The sequence below is a fragment of the Rana temporaria genome, chromosome 3, assembly GCF_905171775.1.
Source record: "Rana temporaria chromosome 3, aRanTem1.1, whole genome shotgun sequence".
NCBI classification, from domain to species: domain Eukaryota; kingdom Metazoa; phylum Chordata; class Amphibia; order Anura; family Ranidae; genus Rana; species Rana temporaria.
The window spans coordinates 26,754,776-26,782,533 of record NC_053491.1 but is presented as its reverse complement, the minus strand read 5'-3'; the positions used below and the strand labels follow the sequence as shown (position 1 = coordinate 26,782,533).

General features: G+C 43.0%; 1 protein-coding gene and 1 long non-coding RNA gene across 4 annotated transcripts in view; both read right to left on the bottom strand.

Annotated features, from left to right (window-relative positions):
• Nucleotides 1-861: 861 nt before the first annotated feature.
• On the bottom strand, nucleotides 862-3,232 carry LOC120931169. Its single transcript, XR_005747836.1, has 2 exons — nucleotides 2,892-3,232; nucleotides 862-2,681 (listed from the first exon to the last, which is right to left on the bottom strand). It is a non-coding gene; the product is annotated as an uncharacterized LOC120931169 (long non-coding RNA).
• A 7,985-nt stretch (nucleotides 3,233-11,217) lies between these two features.
• CHD2 (chromodomain helicase DNA binding protein 2) overlaps nucleotides 11,218-27,758 on the bottom strand; it is a 142,963-nt gene continuing 126,422 nt past the window's right edge. For 2 of the 3 annotated variants that reach the window (XM_040342358.1, XM_040342360.1), the window contains exons 38-40: nucleotides 26,686-26,881; nucleotides 24,352-24,607; nucleotides 11,218-12,825 (exon numbers count right to left, since the gene is read on the bottom strand). In XM_040342358.1, coding sequence (XP_040198292.1) covers nucleotides 12,510-12,825; nucleotides 24,352-24,607; nucleotides 26,686-26,881 — 768 coding nt within the window. In that variant the 3' untranslated portion in view covers nucleotides 11,218-12,509. The remainder of the gene's footprint in view (nucleotides 12,826-24,351; nucleotides 24,608-26,685; nucleotides 26,882-27,758) is intronic. The other variant, XM_040342359.1, reaches the window with a different exon arrangement.

Here is a 27,758-nt window from a genome sequence, read left to right as displayed (position 1 = left end):
AGTATTCTAAAAGGCTGAGGCCTGCAATGTCAAATTTTACTAGTACCACCTGCCGGTAAACTCGATTTTTATGCTGCAGTTATTCCATACAATTATTCTCTATGGCAACCACAAAGTCTAGGCTAATTCCTGACCCTACGCTGAAGAAGTCCCACCTACTGGGACGTAACTCGTATGAGGGGAGGAGCTAACGTGTGACGTCACCCGCAATCGCCGCCTCACGATGATCCTGGCCGTTTCACACTGTTTGAGTGTACCGCTTGGAGCTTAGCACTCGGCTGAGAGTGCCATACAATGTGAGTTTATTTTAATTATTTTTTACCTGAATAAATGCTGGTTTAGCTACAGAGAGCACTAGATTTAATTCCTCTTGATTCTACATGTCCTATTGCTGCCACACCTTGGGCTGTTTGTTTTTGGATACGGAGTTACCAGACATCTGCTGACCCTTGATACCAGGATCTGTGATATCAGCTTACCACGCTTTGTGACCTCTTGGAGGACAAATTAAGGAGGTGAGGGGCCATCCGTACTTTCTGGTGGAGGATCTTTACTCACGTTTCTGGATTCACACCTGTATATGAAATTATTGGATTTTTTCTTGCACTTATTTCACTTATGGACTTTATTTATTTATTTGTTATTATTAAGTAATTCTTTGCGCTGCACTTTTTATATCACAACCACAAAGTCTATCTGGTGGGACTCAACATTAGGTGGGGGATCCCTCTGTGTTAATTAGTTTTTTCCTTGAAACTTTATTTTTTAAAGAAATATTTGCTTTGATTGGAATCTCGGCACTCCACGTTGCTTTTCAATTTTTGCATTCCAATACAAAAGTAACACAAAAAAAATAGCAGCTGTTTGAAAAACTCAATCACGTTTTAATGTACAAGAATGAAAAGTACAGCAGTTTTACATTGTAGGAAAATTTAATACATACTATATAAACAAACTATTTACACAGGAAAATCACAAAGAGAAATGGCCTTTTACCAAATAAATTAATAATTACACACCTTCCCATTCATATCTGTACAGAGAGATCAGGGTGATTGCGTTGTAAGGTTCGTTTAACTGTACGTTGTGCAAAGAAGGTGGGTTACAAAATATATTAGGAAAAATCAAGACAAGTCTAAAGAAAAAAAAGAAAACCGCACAAAACATTTGCCCCCTGGTTCATCGATCCTTCATGGTACATAAACTTTTTTTTTCTAATCAGTAAAGGCATGCCCTACCAGCCTATTAAAGGGAAATGTGTGGCGTGATGTAGCCATTCTGGATTGTACACCATTAACAGATTTAGCTTCATTGACACAGATCGTGTATGTCGACTGGTATTCAGGAGATGGCCGTTTCCAACTGAAGATTTCATGAAAGGCTTGAACCTCTCCAACAGATCCCCCCTTAGGGGCTTGTTAACACTATGTCTGTTGAGTTTTGTTTTTCTGCACACCTCCGCATATCTCGAGTGTGAACAGAGCACGTGGATATCAAGTCACGCCATGGATGTGCGTTGGTGTGCCAAAAAACACAACTCAATGGACTTGGTGTGAACAAGCCCTGAAGATGTTACATAGGTAGGCTGTGCATCTGTGTTTTAAATCTACAGCTTAGAGTCATTAAAAACACACAATAAAGACTGGATTTTATTCTTGATACACAAGTCTTCAAGGACCGTCAACAGAATGTCCATTGCCAATTCCATGAATTTAACATAGAGCTTAAAATCTGCATTTAAAGCATAGGCACACCTATTACTTTATAAACATATATATGTATACACACATTTCTGGCTCCAAATTTGTGTCCCTACTCCCCATCCAGGACCTTCAGAACAGATGAGATGGAAGAACATGACCACGCCATTCCTTGACATATTGATGGTTTCCATTACCTCCAACCTACATCATTAACTGTTTCCATTATTACCACCAAGATAAGCCAAGTGGTTAAATCTTTCGAAATTTGATCATCAACTGTACATGAATGGCCAAATGTAATTATGGGCTGCCTATCCAATGATCAGTTGAAGCAATAAATTTAATATTGTATAGACACCTTTACTCACACTTGAAGCAGAACTACAGCCTGCTTCAATAGTCCTACGTCTGTGATATCAACCTCTGCTTCAACAGTCCTACATCAGTGATATCAACCTCTGCTTCAATAGTCCTACATCAGTGATAACCTCTGCTTCAATAGTCCTACGTCGGTGATATCAACATCTGCTTCAATAGTCCTACGTCAGTGATATCAACCTCTGCTTCAATAGTCCTACGTCAGTGATATCAACCTCTGCTTCAATAGTCCCACGTCGGTGATATCAACCTCTGCTTCAATAGTCCTACGTCGGTGATATCAACCTCTGCTTCAATAGTCCTACGTCAGTGATATCAACCTCTGCTTCAATAGTCCCACGTCGGTGATATCAACCTCTGCTTCAATAGTCCTACGTCGGTGATATCAACCTCTGCTTCAATAGTCCTACGTCAGTGATATCAACCTCTGCTTCAATAGTCTTACGTCGGTGATATCAACCTCTGCTTCAATAGTCTTACGTCGGTGATATCAACCTCTGCTTCAATAGTCTTACGTCGGTGATATCAACCTCTGCTTCAATAGTCCTACGTCAGTGATATCAACCTCTGCTTCAATAGTCCTACGTCGGTGATATCAACCTCTGCTTTAATAGTCCTACGTCAGCGATATGAACCTCTGCTTCAATAGTCCTACGTCGTTGATATCAACCTCTGCTTCAATAGTCCTACGTCGTTGATATCAACCTCTGCTTCAATAGTCCTACGTCGGTGATATCAACCTCTGCTTCAATAGTCCTACATTAGTGATATCAACCTCTGCTTCAATAGTCCTACGTCGGCGATATCAACCTCTGCTTCAATAGTCCTACGTCGGTGATATCAACCTCTGCTTCAATAGTCCTACGTCAGCGATATCAACCTCTGCTTCAATAGTCCTACGTCAGTGATATCAACCTCTGCTTCAATAGTCCTACGTCAGTGATATCAACCTCTGCTTCAATAGTCCTACGTCGGTGATATCAACCTCTGCTTCAATAGTCCTACGTCGGTGATATACCTCGTTGATGCCAGCTTTCTCCTTGGCTTCTTCTGGGTTTCGGCTCAACGATGGGCACTATTCCTCCAACTAATACCAACGATGGGTACTATTCCTCCAACTGATACCAACGATGGATACTATTCTTCCAACTAATACCAACGATGGGTACTATTCCTCCAACTAATACCAACGATGGTTACTATTCCTCCAACTAATACCAACGATGGGTACTATTCCTCCAACTAATACCAACGATGGGTACTATTCCTCCAACTAATACCAACGATGGGGCACTATTCCTCCAACTAATACCAATTGTGGGGCATTGTTCCTTCTCCTACGGACCACGGGCATTGTGCTTTTTTTTTTTTTTTTTACTCGCACTAGCCATAATCCAGCCCGCCTGCCTGAAGGAGACCCAACTTGCCCTTCGTTTAGGTTTGGAGACCTCTGATCTAAGCTATTGGCCCGGCCAGGGGGGAAAAAAAAATCACACTTCTAATATAGCAGAAAATATTTGTGGATTACCTGTTACAGTTGTATAGTACAGATTACTGTGCGTCCAGTATTGTCGTTAATGAATTCATGTCCTAAAGCTAATCTATTCTGTATTGGATATCCTATAATATGACAAATAAAGCAGAATCTCCCCGCTGTTAATGACTTTTAGTTCATAAAGTGAAGTGCGGAGCTTTATGGCTACAGCTTTAATTACCATAGCAGAATCTACATGTGAACATTTAAATGTCCCAAAACTAATATAATAAAATATTTAACTTTAGCATATTCACCAAATGTTCAATATAGGAAATGTATAAAAAGAGTTGATTGGGGAAAAAAACGAAGTATAGTGTTCGTTCAGCACATATGCAGGGGCACACTGTTACTACTAATATATAGAAGTCCCTTTTGTGTAAAGAAAAGTTTGTATAAGTATTGCTGGACGATGGGAGGGTGGTTTGCAAGACAGGTTAAAGCTGAACTCCAGGTATGTTCTGCATTGCATACTTACCTTCAATGCAACCAGCTTCTAGGCATAGTCCTTACCCTAAGCCTCACCCCTATGGTGCATGTTACCTGCATTGGGTAGCTTGGACCAAGGTAGGTATGTATAGTTCATACCTAACGAGCGAGAAAATGAAGCCACACTCTATAAATGTCACACAGTAGGGTTTATTCAATGCAACCAGCTTCCACATATAGTGCCCACCCCAAGGCTCACCCCTATGGTGCATTTTACTTGCATTGGGTAGCTTAGACCAAGGTAGGTATGTACATTTCATACCTAGCAAGCAAGAAAATGAAGCCACCCTAAGCCTCACCCCCTATAGAACATTTTATCTGCATAGGGCAGTTTGGAACAAGGTAGGTATGCATATATCATACCCCTAGAAAGACAGAAAATAAAGCCACACTCTACGAACATCAGTGAGTTTATTCAATGTAACCATTGAATAAACTAGTCCCCACCCTAAGCCTCACCACTATGGTGTATCTTACGTGCATTGGTCAGCTTGAAAAAGGTAGGTATGCAAATTTCATACCCCCTAACCAGGCAGAAAATGAAGCCGCACTCTATAAATGTCACACCATGGGGTTTACCAGCTTTCATACATGGCCCCCACCTTAAAGCGGGAGTTCACCCATAAAACTGTTTTTTCAAACAATCCCCTTAGCTTCATGCTCGTTTGGTCTAGGGGAATCGGCTAGTTGTTTTAAAATATGAGCTGTACTTACCGTTTTCGAGATGCATCTTCTCCGTCGCTTCCAGGTATGGGTCTTCGGGAGCGGGCGTTCCTTCTTGATTGACAGTCTTCCGAGAGGCTTCCGACGGTCGCATCCATCGCGTCACTAGTAGCCGAAAGAAGCCGAACGTCGGTGCGGCTCTATACTGCGCCTGCGCACCGACGTTCGGCTTCTTTCGGAAAATCGTGACGCGATGGATGCGACCGTCGGAAGCCTCTCGGAAGACTTTCAATCAAAATAGGAACATCCAGTCCCGCAGCCCATACCCGGAAGCGGCGGAGAAGATGCATCTCGTAAACGGGTAAGTACGGATCATATTTTAAAACAAATAGCCGATTCCCCTAGACAAAACGAGCATGCATCTAAGAGGAAAAAGTGTCATGTGCGGGTGAACCCCCGCTTTAAGCCGCACCCCTCTGGTGCATTTTACCCACTTTGGGCTTATTCATGGAGGTCTTGGGGCAGTCCAGGACCCAAGAATTATGCATGAAGCTTGAGGCTGCGCTATCTTGTCTCATTTCATACCTGATGGACCATGGGGGAAGCGGACAATCACCACAGTATTTGGTGAGAGCATCGATCTTCCAGTTTGATGCTACACACTGACCACAGTGGGCACAAGACCAGGAAGATAGGAGCTACCAATGTAGTAGTGCCGACCACTACAGCGATTGTCAACTTTGCCAGTGGTCCCTGAGGTACGAGATATGCATACTTACACTGTGCCAAGCTGGACCCATGTAAGTATGCAATACAGATCATACCTGGAGTTCAATGTTAAGTTGGTGTGATAGGGTATAAACAATCTCTTCTCTCATTGGGCATTTGTACAGTACAAAGGGAAAACAAACACCTCTGCACAGGGCACAGACTGACTTATGCAGTGTCACCCCTGTCCATGAAGATGACAATTCTTGATGGCACCGCTATGTTACAACACTGTGAAAGACTAAATTACTAAGGCACTCATAAAGTGATAATGTATGTAGTAATACCAGACTATGCATAAATACCTCAATACAATGAAAAAGTGCAAATTCTAATAGTTGGAACAGAATTTCCTGAAACGGATGAAGCACACAATACTGAGCGATAGGGGTACGGCATTTAAGCGGGACTCAAACGGTAAGCCATATTGATATCCCTAATGTGCTTAAATCTTTATACTCGTCGGGGTATGTAGCCAAACAATTTACTAAATCCTAAAAGACAACACTGCAGGTCTGATATTCAGGAGTCTTAACGTTTATCTGAGCTCAAATGTAATATATTGAATCTTATCAGTTTGAAGTGGCTGCATTAGTTTTCATATGTTTAAGTTTTTTTTTTCTCTTTATCACATGGTGATCCCTTCCACGTCTGGTCCTAAGGTAACAATACTCACTCACCATACTTTAATCTGTGATGGAGAAGCATTACCACCTTAGGACAGGACTACAGAACATCTCGCTCTCCTCCATAACATAGGGGAAAGGTTTTCTGTAGCCCAAAAATATACCTGGGAACAAATCTGATAATGCTCAGCAAAGACAGAGAGCACAGGAAGTTATCCACTTACAAGATTTCTGGCAGGATCAACAGGTCATTTATGTTTTGCCCTTATCCGACAGATATAACAAAATGGGCAATATAAAGTGTCTGGTATCACCTCTGTTACCCAAAAAAGCTCAAATCAGAGGGGTGCAAGAGAGGCTTTTTTTGGGGGGGGAACAAGGTGACAGCCGGGTACTTCGGCGGAGCTTTTACTTTAAAGTGGAAGTAAACCCTCCTGGCATTTTCCGCCAAGGAAGCCGCCATTTTGGCCTCTCTTTGATCTTCAACTGCCATGGTGTTTCACATGTGATCAGTTATGACACCAGCCATTGGATGGTTTGGCAGTTCGGTTGAGCACACAACCAATGGGACACTTACATTCCCGGCACGTGCCTGAAATGTAACCGTTATTTTTTTTTAATTTGTAAATCAAAAAAGTTTACTTCCGCTTTAAGGCCCTGTTCACACTTGAGCGTTTTGTAGGTCAAAAAGCAAAAACCTATTCTTTTTTTTTTTTTCTTTTTTTAATAGCCCACATTTTAGCATTCTTACATTTGTAGCAAAATATCGGTCACTCAGAAAAGTACACAAGCTACTTTTCGGGCAGAATTTAGCAGTTTTGTGTCTGTAGACGTCAATGGAATTGCATAAAAAGCGCAACATAAGCTTTTCTTTTTCAAGCGTTTTGTCGAGTGTTTTGTGCTCAAAAAGCAGCTCTCTGCCTCTTTTTCAGCCGCAATCCACACCTTTTAGTTGAAAAACACCTAGAGAAAAACAAAAAAAGTTGCAAAAAACGTGCAACTTTGCTTAAAAGAAAAAGCAAAGAAAATCTTGAAAAATAGAAATGCTCAAAAAGTGACGCTTAGGTGTGAATGTAGCCTTAAAAACATTTGGGAAGGATGATACTTCGCTTTTAAATTTGTGTTTTGTTACAATAGACACTTATAAAAGTCAATCGTTTGCAGATACCAATCTTTTATAAATGCATATTATTTATAAGTGTATTTCCTCTTTTGCAGCCAAATTGGGATAAACCCACCTTTCATTTTTATAAAGGGCAGATGGATTCCAGGAAGTAAATGCAACTTGAATCATTTGCCCTTACTTAAGATGGCCATGGCCAGAAATGGGGGGTCTTTTTCAAAGTGATTTCCCAACAAAATAAAGCATGGAGACATGGATGGATGGTTTGCTTTAAATATAAAAAATTAAGTAACCACTTTAGCTTCAGAAGGGTACGATACGGAACTGCGTTATTTAAACTGACAATTTTGCGGTCGTGCGACGCTGAACCCACATAAAACTGATGTACTTTTTTTCCCACTAGAGCTTTCTATTGGTGATATTTGATCACCTCTGCGGTTTAATAATAATAAAAAAATATTTTAACTTTCTGCTATAAAACAAATCCAATAAAAATATCGAATTTCTTCGTCAATTTAAACCTATATGTATTCTGCTACATATTTTTGGTAAAAAAAAAAAAAAAAAAAATCCCAATAAGCGTATATTGATTAGTTTGCGCTACATATTTCTGATTAAAAAAAAAAATCTCAATAAGCATATATTGATTGGTTAGCGCACAAGTTATAGGGCCAGATCCACATAGATCGGCACCGGCGCAGCATATCTAAGATACGCTACGCCGCCGTAACTTACTTGGCTTTGTATCTCTGGCGGCGGAATTCAAATTGGCGATTAAAGGGCGTGATTCATTTAAATGAAGCGGGTCGCCGCGGCGAATGAACTGCGCATGCTCCGTTTCTAAATTTCCCGCCGTGTATTGCGCGAAATGACGTCGCAAGGACGTCATTTTTTAAACTTAGACGTGACTTACGTCCATCCCGATTCACGGACGACTTACGCAAAAAAAATAAGAAAAAATTCAAATTTCGACACGGCAACGACAGCCATACTTAACATGGCAAATCTAACTATACACCGCAAAAAAGCAGCTTTAACTATACGCCGGAAAAAGACTAGAGACGACGTAAGAGAATGCGACGGCCGCGCGTACGTTCGTGGATTGTCAGAAATAGCTAATTTGCATACCCAACGCGGAAAACAACGCGAACTCCACCCAGCGGGCGCCGAAGTATTGCATCTAAGATCCGAAGGCGTACGGAGCCGTACGCCTGTCGGATCAAACCCAGATGCCGTCGTATCTTGGTTTGAGGATTCAAACTAAAGATACGACGCGGGAAATTTGAAAGTACGCCGGCGTATCAGTAGATACGCCGGCGTACTACTCTCACTGTGGATCTGGCCCATAGTGTCTACAAACCTTAGGATATTTTTATGGAATTTTTATTTAAATATTTTTTACTAGCAATGGTGGCAATCAGCGACTTCTAGCAGGACTGCGACATTGAGATGGACAAAATCTGACACTAAGGGGTTGATTTACTAAAGGCAAATACACTTTGCACTACAAGTGCACTTGGAAGTCGCTGTAGATCTAAGGGGAAGATCTGAAATCAAGGGAAGCTCTTCTGATTTTATCATCCAATCATGTACAAGCAAAAATACAGTTTTTATTTTCCTTGCATGTCCCCCCAGATCTACAGCGACTGCACTTCCAAGTACGAAAAAATATGTACCATCGCTGTACTAATAACACTGGCATGGAAGAAGTTAACATCAGGGTTAAATATGTCCCTAGGGAGTGCTTTCTAAATGTGTGGGAGGTGCTTTAACTGTGGGAAGACAGAGATCCTGTGTTTCTACTAAGCAGGAACACAGATCTCCATCTTCCCTACTAACAAAATGACGATCTGCCTTGTTTACATAGGCAGACCGCCATTCTGCCTTTCTCAAAAAATTATCAATGGGTCCCGCTGTGTCCAATCACAAGTGCAGAATCACGTAAATAGTGTTTTGGGTTTGTGGTGCTCAGATACAGTGAAGATCTGCTTTAATGAGGACAGACGTCAAAAAAACTTACAGTCAGCCATTAAACGCTCTCATGAAAAACATCTCAAAAAGGTAAAGCAAATACAAAAAAAAAAAAAAAGGATTTTTGTACTCATCGTAAAATCCATTTCTCTGAGTTCATAGACGGACACAGCCTTCATTGACATTAGGGTTATGCTTCTTCCTACCAGGAGACCTGGTAGGAAGCATAACCCTAAGGTCAATGAAGGCTGTGTCCGTCTATGAACGAAAGAGAAAATAGGTATACTGTGTGAATGGGGACACAAACGTATAGTAGGGTTTTCTCAAATTTGACTGCAAAAGTGAAAATACACTTTAAGTTTCCTTATTTGGCTTAAATTGATTACGCATGTGGCTGCAACTATTGTGCTTAGTTGTTTTCAAATTTTCTATACACAATATTTTTTGAGTTGATTTATATATCTGTTTCCACAAACTCATACTAGCCAAACATGCAAGATTCAGCCAGATTGAGTTTAAAGAATGAATTTAATACCCTCCTCATGGTTTGCATGCCAAGGTTTACCAAATATATGCAGAGACTTAGGTTAGCGTACTATGTGAAATTTTATGGAATTATTGAGTCAGAGTCTAACTCATGTATACAAATCTTTATAAAAGTATATCAGTCTGTATGTTATAACTAGTTATTGAGCTCTGTGGCTCAGATCCAATTGGGAATTTTGGGTGCATGTCTGCAAAAAGTCCTAAAAAGGCATACAAATCACTAAGGCCCGGATTCACATACATCGGCGCATATTTATGCCGCCGTAGCGTATCTTTTTTACGCTACGCCAACGCAGCGCAGACAGGCAAACACCGAATTCACAAAGCACTTGCTCTCCAATCTGCGCTGGGTTTCTAAGGCGTAAGCCGGCGTAGGTGAAAGTGGGCGTGAGACACGCAAATGAGGCGTGACACCATGTAAATGATGGGCCGAGTGCCAGACAGATACATATAACGAACGGCGCATGCGCCGTCCCGTGGCCGCATCCCAGTGCGCATGCCAAGAATCACATCGAAACAACTGCCTAAGATACGTGGAATCACTGCCTACGGCGTGAACGTTACGTAACCTACGCCTAGCCATATTCACGTCCAACGTAAAATACGACGGCTTGTGTTCCCTGGTCCATACCTTTGCATGGGTTGCGCCTCCTATATGGGGAATAACTTTACGCCGGACGTACGACTTACGCAAACTGCGTATATTATGCGCCGGGCGCAAGTACGTTCGTGAATCGGCGTATCTCCCTCATTTGCATATGTGACTAGAAAATGAATGGGAGCGCCAAAAATAAGATTTTTGTACTCACCGTAAAATCCATTTCTCTGAGTTCATAGACGGACACAGCCTTCTTTGACATTAGGGTTATGCTTCTTCCTACCAGGAGATTTTCTCCTGGTAGGAAGAAGCATAACCCTAATATCAAAGAAGGCTGTGTCCGTCTATGAACGGAAGAGAAAATAGGATTTTTGTACTCACCGTAAAATCCATTTCTCTGAGTTCATAGACGGACACAGCCTTCTTTGACATTAGGGTTATGCTTCTTCCTACCAGGAGAAAATCTCCTGGTAGGAAGAAGCATAACCCTAATGTCAATGAAAACTGTGTCCGTCTATGAACGGAAGAGAAATACGTCCAGCGTAAATATGCGCCCACTCTCCGCCGGCGTAGGCAAGTTACGTCGGTCGGATGAAGCCTATTTTCTGGCGTATCTTAGTTTGTGGGCACGGCGCACAGATATGACAGCGCATATTTGCATTTACGCGGCGTATCTCGAGATACGCCGGCGTAAGTGCTTTGTGAATCCAGGCCTAAGTGCCTAATACTGGAATTCAGATTTCTTCCATTTTCAATTATTATTTTGGCAAATTGTTTGGGAAGACCTTTGGAGAAAAAAAACAAAAATAGACACGTGATCTCTGCTAAAGAATTTTACCAACTAAACACCATCATTAATGCATGGGCATGTCATGAGCTACAGAGAGAATTTCATATGCAGCGTTATTTCAGTACACACATTTTGGTTACATATAATTTGGCTTCATTCTGAAGCATGTAAGAAAGTGACATCCAGCAAACAAGTCTCCAACAAGAGAAACGTAGGCTTTCAAGTACATTTTTTCTAGAAACGACCATCGAAAAAAAAATAACCGTTCTGGCAATTCCTAGAAAATTTAAATATTAAATTTATTATGCATATTTCATTTAGTAACTGTTGAGTGTCATAAAGAACTGTTAAATGAAAGCTGATACTTGCACAGTAAATCTGTCCAACGTGTACATAAAACAGCCGATACTGAAATCTTGCACCCCCTGATTGGGATTTTTTTGGTATTTAAAGAACACTGAGGTGGTATAAAGCAAGTGATCTTAAAGATGTCTTGCATAATCTACAATTGTTCCAAATGTTATGTACAAAAATACAAGATGGGGAGGTCTCTATCATTGTGTACCTGGTTTCCCACCGTACTGGTATAGATAGAAAGGCATTACATATTGATTGCACTTTCAAGCCTTCTTAGCTTTTCACTGTGGCCACATTTTGTGCAAAAGAATTCAGTTAAATGATCGACATCTCCAAATTTTAGGAAGTGTGACCTAACCAGAGGGTTTAGGACAGCTGGAAATTCTGGCTCGACATTGTAAAATTCTCAAATCTAGGTCCAGATCACACAATATATTCCCGATTGGCCCCAGCCAATAATTCTCTTTGTAAACCTCTTCAAGCTGCAGCCAAAGCGACCCTCTGTCTTCATAACAGTAAGATCTATTAATGACAAAATACAACATTGAAAGTCCAATGTGTGCCAGCAACGCCGAGCAAACGCCTCAGCGTCTGAGCCACATCGACTGCACAAGATTCCATCATCTTCGAGGCCTTGAAATTACAAAGTGACCATGCTCACAGTGCCCATTCTTCCAGAAAGAATTCATAGATCACCCAGTTCCTGCCAACATATTAGAAGGTGTAAATACTTGAAATGTTTAAAAAAAAAATTAAAAAAAATTTCAACAACAAGTGTATGTTAGATAGAAACAGCTGATGGATTCACACACACATGGCACGGGTGCTAGAAAAATGAGCCATTTTATATGGTGGGTTATCCAGAACCCATAATTCTCAAAATGAGCTTAGTCTATAGCAGCAAGGACCACTTTAAGCCAGTGGCCATTGTGGGCTTTCGTTAGAAATCGGAGGTCGCGTGTCCTATGTTTTTCGACTGTTCCAATTGTAGTCCGTACTTCTCTGTTCTAATGATCTGTCCATGGGGGGTTTGGAATCGTGAGGGGGCTTTTGAGTTGGCGGAGAACGAGGATCTGAGAGAGTAGTGGACTGCTGGGAAGTACTTTTATATTCCGCAGGTTTTTCTGGATGGAATGGACGGTAATGATCTGAAGGTCCTTGTCCATGATATCCCATTGGTGGGCGGTGATCAGATCCCATTCTTCTGAAATCCTGCTGATGGTAACCTTGAGGACGAAATTCATCTGATCTTCTCCTCTTGTTGTCATGATGATGTCTACTAAAAGAGAATTATCATAAATATCTTGGAACGATCTGTGCATATCCCCCAAAATATAGATACCTGAATAATAACAGTTTATCATCTCCCTAAACTTCATCTGAAATTCAAAATGAGTTAAGGATCTCCAGGAATCAGAGGAAACTGGTGGGTTTTATTTCTTGGTGCTCATCGGACATTGGCCGACCATTTATCCCCTTTGAGGACGACTCATGGTTCATGAAAAGTTCACCTCAATCTTGAACGATACCCATGCTAAGTTTCTTAAAGTCTTGGGTCTGAGGCTATCCTTCAATGATGCCTGAACCTAGACAGCACTCTACTTTTGGACTGATTTGGCTCTTGATGCCCTATTGTTCTGGACCTGGGCTTGGACCCTGTGGAATTTTCTTTCTCCTCCCACACCTCCTTCCCCCTACACTTCCCTCCCTGTCTCTTTTCTTGCTATACTCTCTAGGGCAGGGGTGGCCAACCAGTGGCCCGCAACCCTTCTGCCCTGGAATCGCTGGTTGGCAAGCCCAGGTCGCAGGTTGCCGACCTGCCATACAACAGCATCAGTATTGTGAATGAAGCTGGTGGTAGAGGAAGAAAGCGGCTGCGGACCAGAGCCCCATACGCTGACGTTTCCTCTACAGCGTCGTTTTGCCACATGGGGAGTCTATGGCAAAGTTCAGCTAACCCGCAGGACAGACACAGGTGCACTACCCTGCACCTGCGGTGTGGGTAAACCGCAGCACATCAGTGTGAAAGCAGTTTTAAGCCCTTATCACACGATCAGCCCGACCAAATGGGACCCTCAATTCACCTCTACAGAGCGACAGATGTCCATTTATGTTCGCCTACCTCCAATCCAAAAAAAACAGAAGGGAATTTGTCCCCTTCTATCTGGGCAGATCGGAGGGCCTATAGAGTAGACGTGACATCCGCCCTCTCTGCTAATTGTGACTGGTTACCAAGTTGCTTAAAGTGGTTGTAAACCCACTATTTGGACTTTTACCTACAGGTAAGCCTATAACAAGGCTTACCTGTAGGTAAGGAGAATATCTCCTAAACCTGCACGGTTTAGGAGATATTACCCCCGCAATGCGGGCGGTGCATGCGCAGGGGGGAATCCACGGCTGAAGGACCGGCATCGCCGGACCCTGCCGATTTTAAATCTCCCGCGCGCACGCGCGGGAGTGACGTCATCGCCGCTCCAGCCAATCACAGCGCTGGAGCGGCGATACCCGGAAGACACGCCGGAGCAAGATGACATCCTGCTCGGCGTGGACCAGGTAAGTGGTACACACCTCGTTCCGAGGTAAGTATTTCATAATAGGCTAGTATGTGGTGCATACTAGCCTATTATGCCTTTTGCATTGCAGGTTTGGGGGGAAAAAAAAAAGTTTATGCGGTTTACAACCGCTTTAAGTGCCCCTCGCTATTCAAAAGGTTGGGCACCCCTGCTTTAGGGAGTCATATGGGCCCCCCTTTTTTCTTCTCTCCTTTCCCCACCCCCTGATGCATGCTATTTTGTTGATGAGGATCAGGTCTCGCTTCAAACGACCTCTACCTCATCTATATACATTGGATGCACTTATTTATTGATGCATACTTTTGTTGATTTTTAGAGAGTTATTATATGTTCTTTTGTTCTATTACCTCTCCAACAGACCTGTATGCTTGTGCCTTGTCTTTTTTATACACCATTATACTGGGACATCGGGGTATATGATGTATAACTTTAAAAACCTCAAAAACAAAATGAGTTGAGGAGCAGAATGTATTTCAGACCTTCTTTCCACAGAAAAGTGCAAAGTAAATAAAAGCGGTAATTTAAAGGGGTTGTAAAGGTTAGTTTTTTATTTTACAAAATGTTTTTTTTCCCTTTGTCTGAATTTCTCACGTCCTGTTGCTTCTCAGTAAGCTTGCCCGAATCATCCGAGCCGTTCTAGGTGGGGGTTCTTGGATGATGGGGGCAAGCTTACTGAGGAGGAACAGGAAGTGAGAAATTCAGACAAAGAAAAAAACATTTAAAAGGGAAATTGAAGGAAAAGGTAAGTGAACCAACAATGCACTAGCTTAAAGAAACCTATTTAGAAAATAAAAAAAATGGCCCGGATTCACAAAGCACTTACGCCGACGTATCTCGAGATGCGCCGCGTAAGTGTAAATATGCGCCGTCGTATCTGTGCGCCGTGCCCACAAAACTAGATACGCCTGAAAATAGGCTTCCTACGACCGACGTAACTAGCCTACGCCGTCGTATCGTGAGCGCATATTCACGCTGGGCGCATTTGCCGCTCCCATTGAATTTCACATATGCAAATGAGGGAGATACGCCGATTCACGAACATACTTGCGCCCAGCGCATAATATACGCAGTTTGCGTAAGTCGTACGTCCGGCGTAAAGTTATTCCCCATATAGGAGGCGCAAGTCATGCAAAAGGTATGGACCAGGGAACGCGGCCGTCGTATTTTACGTCGTTTGCGTAGTACGTGAATATGGCCAGGCGTAGGTTACGTTCACGTCGTAGGCAGTGATTCGACGTATCTTAGGCAGTTGTGATTCTGAGCATGCGCACTGGGATGCGGCCACGGGAGGGCGCATGCGCCGTTCGTTTTAAGTACTTCTTTGACGCTTGGCCCATCATTTGCATGGGGTCACGTCTCATTAGCATGGCTCACGCCCACTTCCACCTACGCTGGCTTACGCCGAGGAAACCCAGCGTAGATTTGAGAGCGAGTGGGATCAAGTGCTTTGTGAATACTGTGCTTGCCTCTCTGCGCTGCGTCGGCGTAGCGTATATTCGATACGCTACGCCGGCATAAATATGGGCCAATGTATGTGAATCCGGGCCCAAACCTTTACAACCCCTTTAAATCTGTTTTTTGGGAGCCATATGAGGCACTTTACTGCCTCTCTAAATATTTGAAATGAAGCTGAACATAAAAAGTGTAGATTTGCTATGTTATAGCAAACATCTAGAAGTGGTTATTGTGTCTAAGGCCCCGTACAGACGACCGAACATGTCTGCTGAAACTGGTCCGCGGACCAGTTTCAGCAGACATGTTCGATCGTCTGTACAGCCGAGCGGACAGGATTCCAGCGTACATTTGCCCGCCAGACCGTTTTCGAGCGGGCAAATATTTCTAAACATGTTTAGAAACATGCCCGCTCATCAGCTTCTAACTTCAGCTTGTTCAATTAGGCTTAGAAGCCGATTGATCAAGGATGCGCGTCCACGTGAGGACGTGATGACGCGAGGCGTTCACAGGTGGGGGAGCGAAGAGCGATGGGACCGCTAGGAGGAAGGACGGCCCGGGTCTGAGAGAGAGAGGGAGAGAGAGGCTCCCTTAGGCTGCCGTTGCACGCGCTGCCCATCGGCTGCATTGACCCTGCAGACCCGCTCGGCGCTGGCGGTGTGGAGAGCGGTGGACGGCGAAGTTCTGGGGCCGCTCGTGGTACTGGGAAACGGACACAGGATGCGGGGTAAGTAGCGGGAGGACGGGACCCGCCGACTGCAGTGGCTTCAGCCGGGACCTTAGCATACACTGAGGTGAGCATGGCGAGACAGCGTGCACGCTGAACCCAGAGGGACTCCATCCGCACTCCTCCTCTCAGCTGATCCAGACCCAGAGGTACATTTGCTGCTAAATGATTAACTTGTAGAAGACAAATCAACGTTTAAAAAACAGCAACTTAATGCAGATCTATGGTGAAGAGAGAGGTATTCCTACAGTGAGAAGTTAAATTAGAACTGCATCAGAACTGCATTACATGGTTATGAACGTTTTAATATATCCTGATCACATGTGAATAAAAGATCAGTAAGGGAATAAGGGAAGCTAACGGGAACCCAGAGATAACCAGCTGTGAACTTGTATAAAGAGGTGGATATGATGTGGCTCTATGATTGACTGATTGCTGTAGCACTTTCCTATACTACTGGATTGGAGGAGACTATTTAAGCTGGATATGAAAAGCCTAAAATAGGTAAAAGCCGACATATACACTCGGTATCTAAAAACTTTATCTGCATGGTCTGTTTGGAGCCCGGCCACTTGTGTTTTATTAATTATTTATTTATTTGGCTTGGTTTTCTTTTCTTTGACGGGGGGGAACCTATATGCTCCCTTGCCCTCGGGGAGCTCCTAGGCGCCCCTGGTTTCGGAACCTTGGTCCTTTTGGGTATCTTCTAAAAAAAAAAGGAAAAAAAAAAAAAAAAAGGGGACCCTGGGCTAAAATCTACCCATAAAGGTACGATATGATCGGTGCAATTCAAAGCGGGGACACTGGAATCAATATTGAATTTATTTCTCTGAATTGAGGAGACCATATACTTAGGAAGTTCTCTGGTACCCCTGGGCTCCGAAAAAGGGGTCAAAGCTACGCGCACCCCGAGAGCATTTTTTTTTTATCCAGGGCCTCAACACTCAGACGACCAGAAGAACCGACTATCTATATGACTCCCCTGGACTGAAAAGAGTAGGGAATAGAAGATTAAGAGGAGATAGAACCCGGGGTAAATCAGAAGCTCAGATCCCGTTTTCCCCTGACACCTCCTTAGAGAGAGGAGTATAGGGAGACCCTCTTATCCTCTCTACCTTATTCTTGCCCTCCGTGCACACAAATACTGGATATATTGGTATACTTATAAACGTTTAAATTAACAGAACAGCCGAAATAATATTAGTCGGGTAGGAGCCAAAAAGGGAGCAGAGGGGGAGAAAATAAAACAAAAATAGTTAATCCCTTCAAAGAAAACCTCTGGCCCAACCCAGTATAGTACTTGTTATCGGTTAGCTCCCTCTATATATTGATTTCTTTATCAATCGGGGAAACAAGAGGTCAAGCTGGGGAAGAGAATCAGAAAGAGGGAGACTAATATGAGCAGAATGACGAGTAGATCAACAAAAAGGGGACCCCCAACTACTCCAAGTAACACAACAGCAACAAGCTCAATAAGACCATTTGTAACTAGAGGGGAAAGTCCGCGTGTCCCTGGAACCCAGGGAGCAATAAAGCAACAACAAGGGAATAAAGCAAAAAAGGCTGAAAATAAGAAACCCCAAAGTGATAATTCCAGAGAAACATCTATAGAACTAAGAGAGGAGGGGCCCACTGGAAACGTATTAGAAAGCAGCAGGATGGATGAACGTAGTACAGACTCTCGATCCCCCTCAAAGGGAGAAATGGCGGAGATGCTCTTGAGATTGGAAAATGTGATAAAAAGTGAAATACAGAACTTAAGGACCGACTTTGGTCACATGCTCTCCAGATTAGAAACAGTAGAGGAACAAATAGAAAAACAAGAGCAGGAATCAAATACACTAAAAACCCAGATGGATCAGATCCAACTGCAACAGAGACATATTCTCTACAAACTGGAGGACCAGGAAAACAGAAGCCGGAGACAAAACTTAAGGATAAGGTTCATACCGGAGAAGAGGGGCGAGGACCTCAGGACAATAACACAGATGATATTTAATCCACTACTGGAAAGAACAATAGACAATCCAATTAGGATCGAAAGGGTACACCGAGTGGGAAATTCGAAAAGAGCGACCACCGAGCGAACAAGAGATGTCATAATAAGGTTCGGACTCTATGAAGACAAAGAAGCAATTTGGAAGAAGCTGAGGGGACAACCCCCGATAGAGTTCGAAGGGGCGGAGCTACAGATTTTCACCGACGTGGCCCCCGAAACCCTGGCAAGGAGATGGTTGTTAAAACCACTCTTAAAACAAATGACAGACCTGAATATTAAGTATAACTGGGGTTTTCCTGCCTGCCTAATTGGGACAAAAGAGGGGAGATCTGCGACACTAAGATTCCCCGAAGACCTAAATGAATTCTGCCGGAAATTGGACATTCAGGTCCCTAACCTACCAGGCTGGGGGTAGGAGGGGAGGTGGAGGTGGGAGGAGGAGGAGGGGAGAAAATGAAACCCCCCCCCCGTCCTTTCATCCTCAGCCCTCCCCCTAGGTGCACCCCTTTTTTCCTTCTTTTTTTTTTTTTTTCGCTTTGTGTTTTTTCTCTTGGGCCAGGCCTGAGATTCTTTTTGTGTCTCTCCTCTGAATTCGGGCTGGGTCCCCCCCCCCCCTTTCCGGCTGAAAAACCGGGGGGGGGGAGGTGGTCCCAGACCCCACCTGGAATGATCTGAACCATGATATGGAAGATGGTTCAGAGGTCTTTAATAGACCAGATTGGGGGGGATGGAGGGGGGAGGGAGGGAAGGGGGAAGGTTGGGTGGGTTGGGGGGAGGGGACGGGAAGGAGGGGGGAGAGTTGGGGGGGGTTGGGGGGAGGACCCCGTTTCACCCAGACAACTAGAAGAAAGTGTAACTAACAGAAAAGAAAATTGTAGACTCAGTTCTTGGGACATTGGAAGGAGATATCATAACCCACGAAGATGCCAGTAATAAAATGCCTTTCATACAATGTAAAAGGTTTAAATAACCCTTCCAAGAGACATAAAGTGTTAAAGGAGTTAAAATACTATAAGACAGATATTGCTTTCATACAAGAAACCCATCTTACATTGGGATCTAATGTAAGAATATACTCACCTGACTTCCCCATCTGGTTCTATGGAGATACCATATCCAAGAGGGCTAGAGGAGTAGCAATCGGGCTAGCTAAAGGAACCAGATTCGTACCAACAGATAGACTAACAGATCCGGATGGGAGATTCCTCTTCTTGAGGGGGAAGTTAGAGGAGGAAGAGTATACCCTCGCAAACGTTTATGCGCCTAACACTTCCCCGTTGAAATACTTTTTGGGAATATTGGAGAAACTAAAGGATTTCAGTAGGGGAAAGATAATAGTAGGAGGAGACCTAAATTTTGGCATGGATCCGAAAGTCGATAAGTCGCATATAACATTAGAAACGCAGGGCACACAATTAAGAAAAGTTAAAGAAAGTCTACATAGAAGTCAGTTAGTAGACACATGGAGGATCTTCAATCCAAACCAGCGAGACTACACCTTTTTTTCCCAGGTACATGGCAGCTATTCCCGAATCGACCACATCTTGGTTGACCATAGAATGCTAGAGGATGTGGTCGAGACGAGAATAGAACCCTTGACGATCTCTGACCACGCGCCCATTAGTATATCAATAAACATAGCATGCAATCATAGGCCCTACCAAAATTGGAGATTAAATGAAGATCTGCTGATGGAAGAGAAAAGCATAACTAAGGTTAAAAAAGAACTTGAAGAATATTTTAAGATAAATGAGACAGAAGAAATCTCAGCAGCAACCCTATGGGATGCCCACAAGGCAGTGATTAGAGGGATTTTGATTTCGGAAGGAGCAAGGAGAAAAAAGGAAGCGATTAGCAAAAAAGTAAAACTAATAGATGAGATCTTTAACTTAGAGCAGAAGCATAAGAAAGATGGAAAGCAACAAGACCTATACCTGTGCCTGGTCAATAAACGAAATGAACTTAAAGATCTCATAGATCAAGAAACAAGAAAGGAATTCAATTTAATAGCAAGGGAGAGATACAGATGGGGAAATAAAACGAGCAAACATCTGGCTCGGATGGTAAAAAAAAAAAAATCAAGGAACTATATTGACAAAATTAAAATGATAAAGGGGAGGTATTACATACAACAAAAGAAATCGCCGAAACATTTAGACTATATTACGAAAAACTATACTCAGTAAAACAAAAGAACTGGCAGAAAGGAGAGAAAGAAAAAAAGATTGAAACTTTTTTAAAAGAGGCAAAACTTCCAAAAATAAGTCAATTAGAGGCCGAACAGATAGATAGACCATTCACGGAAAACGAAATTAAAAGAGCATTGACAAGCTCAGCCTCAGGCAAAAGCCCAGGCCCAGATGGCTTTACAATAATGTATTACAAAAAATATAAGGAGATATTACTACCAAGGATATGCCAGTACTTCAATGGCCTGGGGAAAAAATACAAACTAAGTAAGGAGGCCTCCGAGGCAACGATCACTGTGATCCCAAAAGAAGGCAAGGACATCGAGAGCTGCTCGGGCTACCGACCGATATCCTTGCTTAATACGGACATAAAATTGTTTGCAAGGGTACTGGCCGGGAGAGTCAGGGAGGTTATGACTAAACTGGTACACCCAGATCAGACGGGTTTTGTTCAAGGGCGAGAGGGGAGAGACAATGGAGTAAGAACACTTTTGATAATCCGGAGACTGAGAGAAATGAGATCCCCAGGTCTACTCCTGTCGATAGACGCAGAGAAAGCGTTCGACAGGGTAGACTGGGGATTTATGCTAGCTACCCTAAAGGACATGGGGTTTGGCCAGGGGATGAGGAACTGGGTGGATACCCTATATCAGTCCCCTAGGGCCAAAATAAAAATAAACGGTAGCCTTTCGCAAGCATTCCAAATGAGAAATGGAACGAGGCAGGGGTGTCCCTTGTCACCACTACTGTTCGTGATTTCAATGGAACCATTTCTAGCAAAGGTCCGAAACTGCCAAAAAATAAAAGGGACTAAAATAGGAGCGGAGGAACATAAGCTCGCTGCCTTCGCGGACGATGTCCTCTTCTATCTAACTGAACCCAAAACATCAATCCCTAACCTATTAAATTTATGTAATGAATATGGAGAATTCTCAAACTTTAAATTAAATATCACCAAAACAGAGATCATGAGTATAAACATAAGAAAGACAGAAGAAAAACTCTTGAAAGAGAACTATCGCTTTGCTTGGGTAAGGAAACTGAAGTATCTGGGGATTCTACTAGCTAAATCAATTAAAAAAACTTATGCGATAAACTTTATCCCATTGTTAAATGAAGTTAAGAAAGAAACAAAAAGGGTGGAAAACAGAGCAATATCGTGGATAGGACGAATTAATTACTGTAAAATGGTTATCATGCCCAAGATCCTATACAAATTTCAGATGATCCCTATAGCTCTACCAAGAACGCTGCTGTCAGCCCTCAATAAATTAATTATGAATTATATATGGAAAAATAGGAAACATAGGATTTCACTCCAGACATTAAGACAACCAAAAAGGAAGGGAGGGCTCGCTGTTCCGGATGTTAGGAGATACTACGAGGCGGTTATGTTAACAAGAGTGGTGGAGTGGGCCAGAGTCAACACAGAAAAGAGGTGGGTAAGCTTAGAAAACGAAATAACACAGGTAAGGTTGGAGAAGATTATATGGAACCCTCCCCAATTTAGGACACTAGATATTAATGCACATGAGATAACAAAAAATGCACTCAAAATATGGGATATAGTCTATAAAAAAACGGTGAAGGAATATAATTCACCCCTTTTAGCACTGAAAGATAACGATTACTTTGCACCGGGTAAGACACAAATAGGGGGGCACTGGATCAAAAAAGACACGGCACAACTAAGGGATATAATGAATGGGGATCACATTAAAACACTGCAGGAGTTAAAATTCAATAAAAATTTAATGGAAATCAATGAATGGAGGTATCAGCAGCTGAACCATTTCATCCAAGATCTCCCACATCCATTAAGGTCAGAGGATCAGTTGTCGGAATTGGAAAAAATCTGTACGACAGAAAGAACTAAAGGAACCATCTCTACAGTATACAAGATCCTACTGAAAATAGGAGAGCGGAGTATACCTCCTTTCATTGAAAAGTGGGAAAGGGAATTAGGCTCACAGAGAGATAAGGCTACAATAGAGAGAATGTTGACTCTGACACACTCCTCCGCGGTAGATAGCCGCACGGCTGAAATGAGTTTTAAATGCATCGCGGGGTGGTACATGACACCAGACAAATTAAAAAAATTTGATGAAGAGCAGACAGGGGAATGCTGGAGGGGGTGTGGATCACCAGGAAATATGGCTCACCTTTGGTGGGAGTGCCCAAAGATAAAAAAGTACTGGGAAAACATACTGGGTTGTGTGGAAGAGATTACAATGAAAAAGATAAAGATAGATCCATGGGTGGTCCTATTCCATGGGGGAGAAGAAGGCATAAAAAGGTATAGGGAAACACTTACACCGCATCTCTTAAACGCCGCCAAGAGATTAATCCCAAGGAGATGGCAGGATACAGAGTGCCCCCAAACCTGGGAATGGATCGATGCGGTCGAAGAAACATACAAAATGGAAGAACTGAAAGAAAGCTTAGAGGGAAATAACATACTACAAAGTATAAAATGGGATAACTGGAGGACCTTTAAGAGATCATGGAGTTACGCAGAAAAGTTAAGGGAAGAAGCCTAAAAGATTTTCTAGAAGAAATCAGAAAGAAATAGAGGATTTTGAGCACGTCTTGGGTGAGACGGGGGGGAGGGGGGGGGGGGGGAGGGGGGTGGGGGAAGGGGGGGTAAAAATCGAGAAGGATATACTTTGCGAGGTCTTCCTTATTCTCTTATGTCAAGCAGATAGTGGAAACATACCCGTATATATTTACACTTATATATACAAAAAAAAAGAAAAAAAAAAAAAAAAAAAAAAAAAAAAAGAAAACACATGTAGAAAAGCGACACTGATGATGCAAAACCAAATTAGAGATGCAATGGGCTGGCACGCAGATCATGAGCATTAAAGAAGCACTCTATGAGGTAGAGTCTGAAGTGGAAAAAAAAAAAAAAAAAAAAAAAAAAAAAAAAGAAACATGCCCGCTGTAATCCTGTCCGTCGGACATGTTCGGTCGTCTGTACAGACCTACCGTACATGTCCGAGCGGCCGCCATCCCTCGCATGCGTCGAATGACTTTGACGCATGCGTGGAAGCATTGAACTGCCAGGGCCGCGCACGTCGCCGCGTCATCGTTGCGGCGACGGCGCGGCCTCGTCGCCGCGTATCGAGTACGCGCGGATTTCTGTATGATGGTGTGTACAGCCATCATACAGAAATCTCCGGGCAGACATGTACGCTGAAAACGGTCCGGCGGACCGTTTTCATCGTACATGTTTGCCCGTCTGTACGGTGCCTAACCAGTACATTGAATATGTTGTCTGAAATTACACCCATAAAATGGTAGTTAATTTCCTGTTTGTATTTGTATACTTTTGTATATTGTATTTGTGTACTGTTGTATATTGTATTTGTGTACTGTTGTATATTGTATTAGTGTACTGTTGTATATTGTATTAGTGTACTGTTGTATATTGTATTAGTGTACTGTTGTATATTGTATTAGTGTACTGTTGTATATTGTATTTGTGTACTGTTGTATATTGTATGTGTGTACTGTTGTATATTGTATTTGTGTACTGTTGTATATTGTATGTGTGTACTGTTGTATATTGTATTTGTGTATTGTTGTATATTGTATTAGTGGACTGTTGTATATTGTATTTGTGTACTGTTGTATATTGTATGTGTGTACTGTTGTATATTGTATTAGTGTACTGTTGTATATTGTATTAGTGTACTGTTGTATATTGTATTAGTGTACTGTTGTATATTGTATTAGTGTACTGTTGTATATTGTATTAGTGTACTGTTGTATATTGTATGTGTTTGTATTTCTTGAGTGTGCCTAGGTACTCTTGTGCCTATAGCCTCAATAGCTGTATATCTGTAGCATGAGATCTCTGTACCTGTCATAATATTCCCTGTGACCACGATGGTCTCGGTCATTGTTATACTGATCATAAGGCCTCTTGCGGGGTCCGGGGTTCGGCCTGTAGTTTCCAGAATTCCTCCGAGGGTCACCATGAGGACGTCGATCAGAATAATGGTGATCTTTATACCGGGGTTGCTCATATTGTTGATGGTGGCGGTCTCCTGCCCACGGCTGGTTATTATTACTATTGCCTCCGTAGTTAAATTTTCGATCTCTCCATTCAACACGATCTACGTGACAAACAACACAAATTCACTATTTCCAGTAATCTCTACAATAGATCATTGTTTACTGGTAAGCAATGGAAGAAAAAAAAAAAGGAGCAGAAAACATAAAAGGGACTGTTGCTGGGGGGAAAAGGGGAAACACTGCTGCAGGTATGAAGCACATACAGGATAATTGCACATACCCTTCATTAACCCATTAAACCTTTATGTTATGGTCAAGTATTAGGCCAATCTAAAAGGCAAAGATTCAGAACTTCCTGATAGTAAGGGACTGTTTCTAGCTCATGTATTTATTTATTACAGGCACTTATATAGTGCCACCAATTTAACCAGTGCTTTATAGACATGTGCAGACTGGAATATTTTGTTTCGTTTGGAAAATAAATTTATTTTGATTTATTTTGTTTTTCGTTGGGGAATAGCTTTCGTCCGAAAATCCAATAATACTTGGTTTCTGTCGAATGGTCAAAAGAATATTCGACGCAACGTCGAATCTTTGTTGGTTTCTGTCTAATGGTCAAAAAAATATTCGACGGAACGTCGAATCTTTACGCCGAATCGTACATTTCCGTTCGAATATTCCGCCTACAAGAATTCTAATGTTGTATGACTAGTAATAATGTCGAATCTATTCTCTATAATGTCGAATCTATTTTCTCATAAATCGAAATCTATTCTCTGTAATGTCGAATCTTTTCTCTATAATGTCGAATCTTTTCCCTATAACGTCGAATAACGAAAACGAATGTACATGTCTAGTGCTTTACATATATATTGTACATCAACATCAGTCCCAGCCCTCAAGGAGCTTACAATCTAAGGTCCCTAACTTACATTCATATATACACATACTATGGCAAATTTAGACAGACAGGGCCGGATTCAGATAGGTTAGCGGATCTTTAGATCCGCCTAACCTATCTGATCTACGATCCGCCGGCGCAAGTTTTTGAGGCAAGTGCTTAATTCAGAAAGCACTTACCTCAAAACTTGCGGCGGCGTATCGTAAATCCCCCGGCGGAATTCAAATTCCGCGGCTAGGGGGCGTCTACAATTTAAATCAGGCGCGTCCCCGCGCCGATCGAACAGCACATGCGCCGTCCGCAAATTTTCCCAGCGTGCATTGCTCCAAATGACGTCGCTAGGACGTCATTGGTTTCGGCGTGAGCGTAACTTGCGTCCAGCTCTTTTCTGAATCGACATACGCAAACGACGTAAAAATTCAAAACTCGGCGCGGGAACGACGGCCATACTTAACATAGGATACCCCTCACATAGCAGGGGTAACTATACGCCGGAAAAAGCCGAACGCAAGCGACGTAAAAAAAAAAGCGTCGGGCGGGCGTTCGTTTCTGAATCGGCGGAAATCTTCATTTGCATATTCGTCGCGTGTAAAAAACGAAACGGCACCTTGCGGCCGGCCTGGAATTGCAGCCTAAGATCCGACGGTGTAAGTCACTTACACCTGTCGGATCTTAGGGAGATCTATGGGGAACCTGATTATATGAATCAGCCGCATAGATCCGACCGACGGAACTCAGAGATACGACGGCGTATCAGGAGATACGCCGTCGTATCTCTATCTGAATCCGGGCCACAGACGCCAATTAACCTACCAGCATGTACCCGGCGGAAGCCCACGGAGGCACAGGGCGAACATGCACTCTATGCAGGCAGTGCCCTAGATGGGATTCAACTGACTACCCTAGTGCTGCTAGGTGGAAGTGGCTACTGTGCTGCCCATTCCCATTTGCCAGTGGGGCTGTCTATAATAGTGATGGTCCAAAACTTGTCTGCCATTGTTTCCTGTGCATTCCCTTTGGAATATAGAAGGGGCGGGGGAGGGGAATTAGCAGCAAGCTTAAACATTACTGATGCCGGTCAGAACGGCCCAGCAGTTGGCCGTGACAGGACAGTTGAGGAGGCCACTTCAGCCTAAGTGCCTGAATTGTATACCTGTAGAAGTTCGCCCCCATTGCCATCCAGTGACAAAATCTCTTTACAACGGCCTCAAATGTACCGTAATAAATGTTGTTACTAACCAGTAGCTCATTTCCCTTTCCTCGGTGGACACTACTCACCTGCATTATTAAATGGTCTTTTATTAGGGCTGACAAAGTCGTCTCTTTGGTGCCCATGCATTTGTGGTGGATGTGGTGGCATATTATGAGACTTCTCTGGGGTGTGTTGCTGTGAAGGGAGAGAGTCACGGCTGGGCCCAGATGGATCTGGTCGAAAAAACTTCTTGCCAGGAGGCCCATCCTTCTTCTTATGCTCCTAACACAGTCGAAAAAAAATGATATACTGAATTAAAAAGGCAGATTCTTAGGCCTTGTTTACATGGGTAATAGCAAGTGGTTGAGCCATGGGTGTGTTTTGTCCCCCAAATGCAGAGCCGCAAGTTTACATGGCTAACGGCCATGTTGGCGCACGCTGCATGGTTGCAGTACTGCTGCCAAATATGACCTGTGCACACTGCCATGGTTGCAGTACTGCTGCCAAATATGACCTGTACACACTGCAATGGTTGCAGTACTGCTGCCAAATATGACCTGTACACACTGCCATGGTTGCAGTACTGGTGCCAAATATGACCTGTACACACTGCAATGGTTGCAGTACTGCTGCCAAATATGACCTGTACACACTGCCATGGTTGCAGTACTGCTGCCAAATATGACCTGTACACACTGCAATGGTTGCGGTACTGCTGCCAAATATGACCTGCACACACTGCCATGGTTGCAGTACTGCTGCCAAATATGACCTGTACACACTGCCATGGTTGCAGTACTGCTGCCAAATATGACCTGTACACACTGCAATGGTTGCAGTACTGCTGCCAAATATGACCTGTACACACTGCCATGGTTGCAGTACTGCTGCCAAATATGACCTGTACACGCGGCAATGGTTGCAGTACTGCTGCCAAATATGACCTGTACACACTGCAATGGTTGCAGTACTGCTGCCAAATATGACCTGTACACACTGCCATGGTTGCAGTACTGCTGCCAAATATGACCTGTACACACTGCAATGGTTGCGGTACTGCTGCCAAATATGACCTGTACACACTGCCATGGTTGCGGTACTGGTGCCAAACATGACCCATACACGCAATAGTGTGGGCATTCAATAGTTAATACAGGCA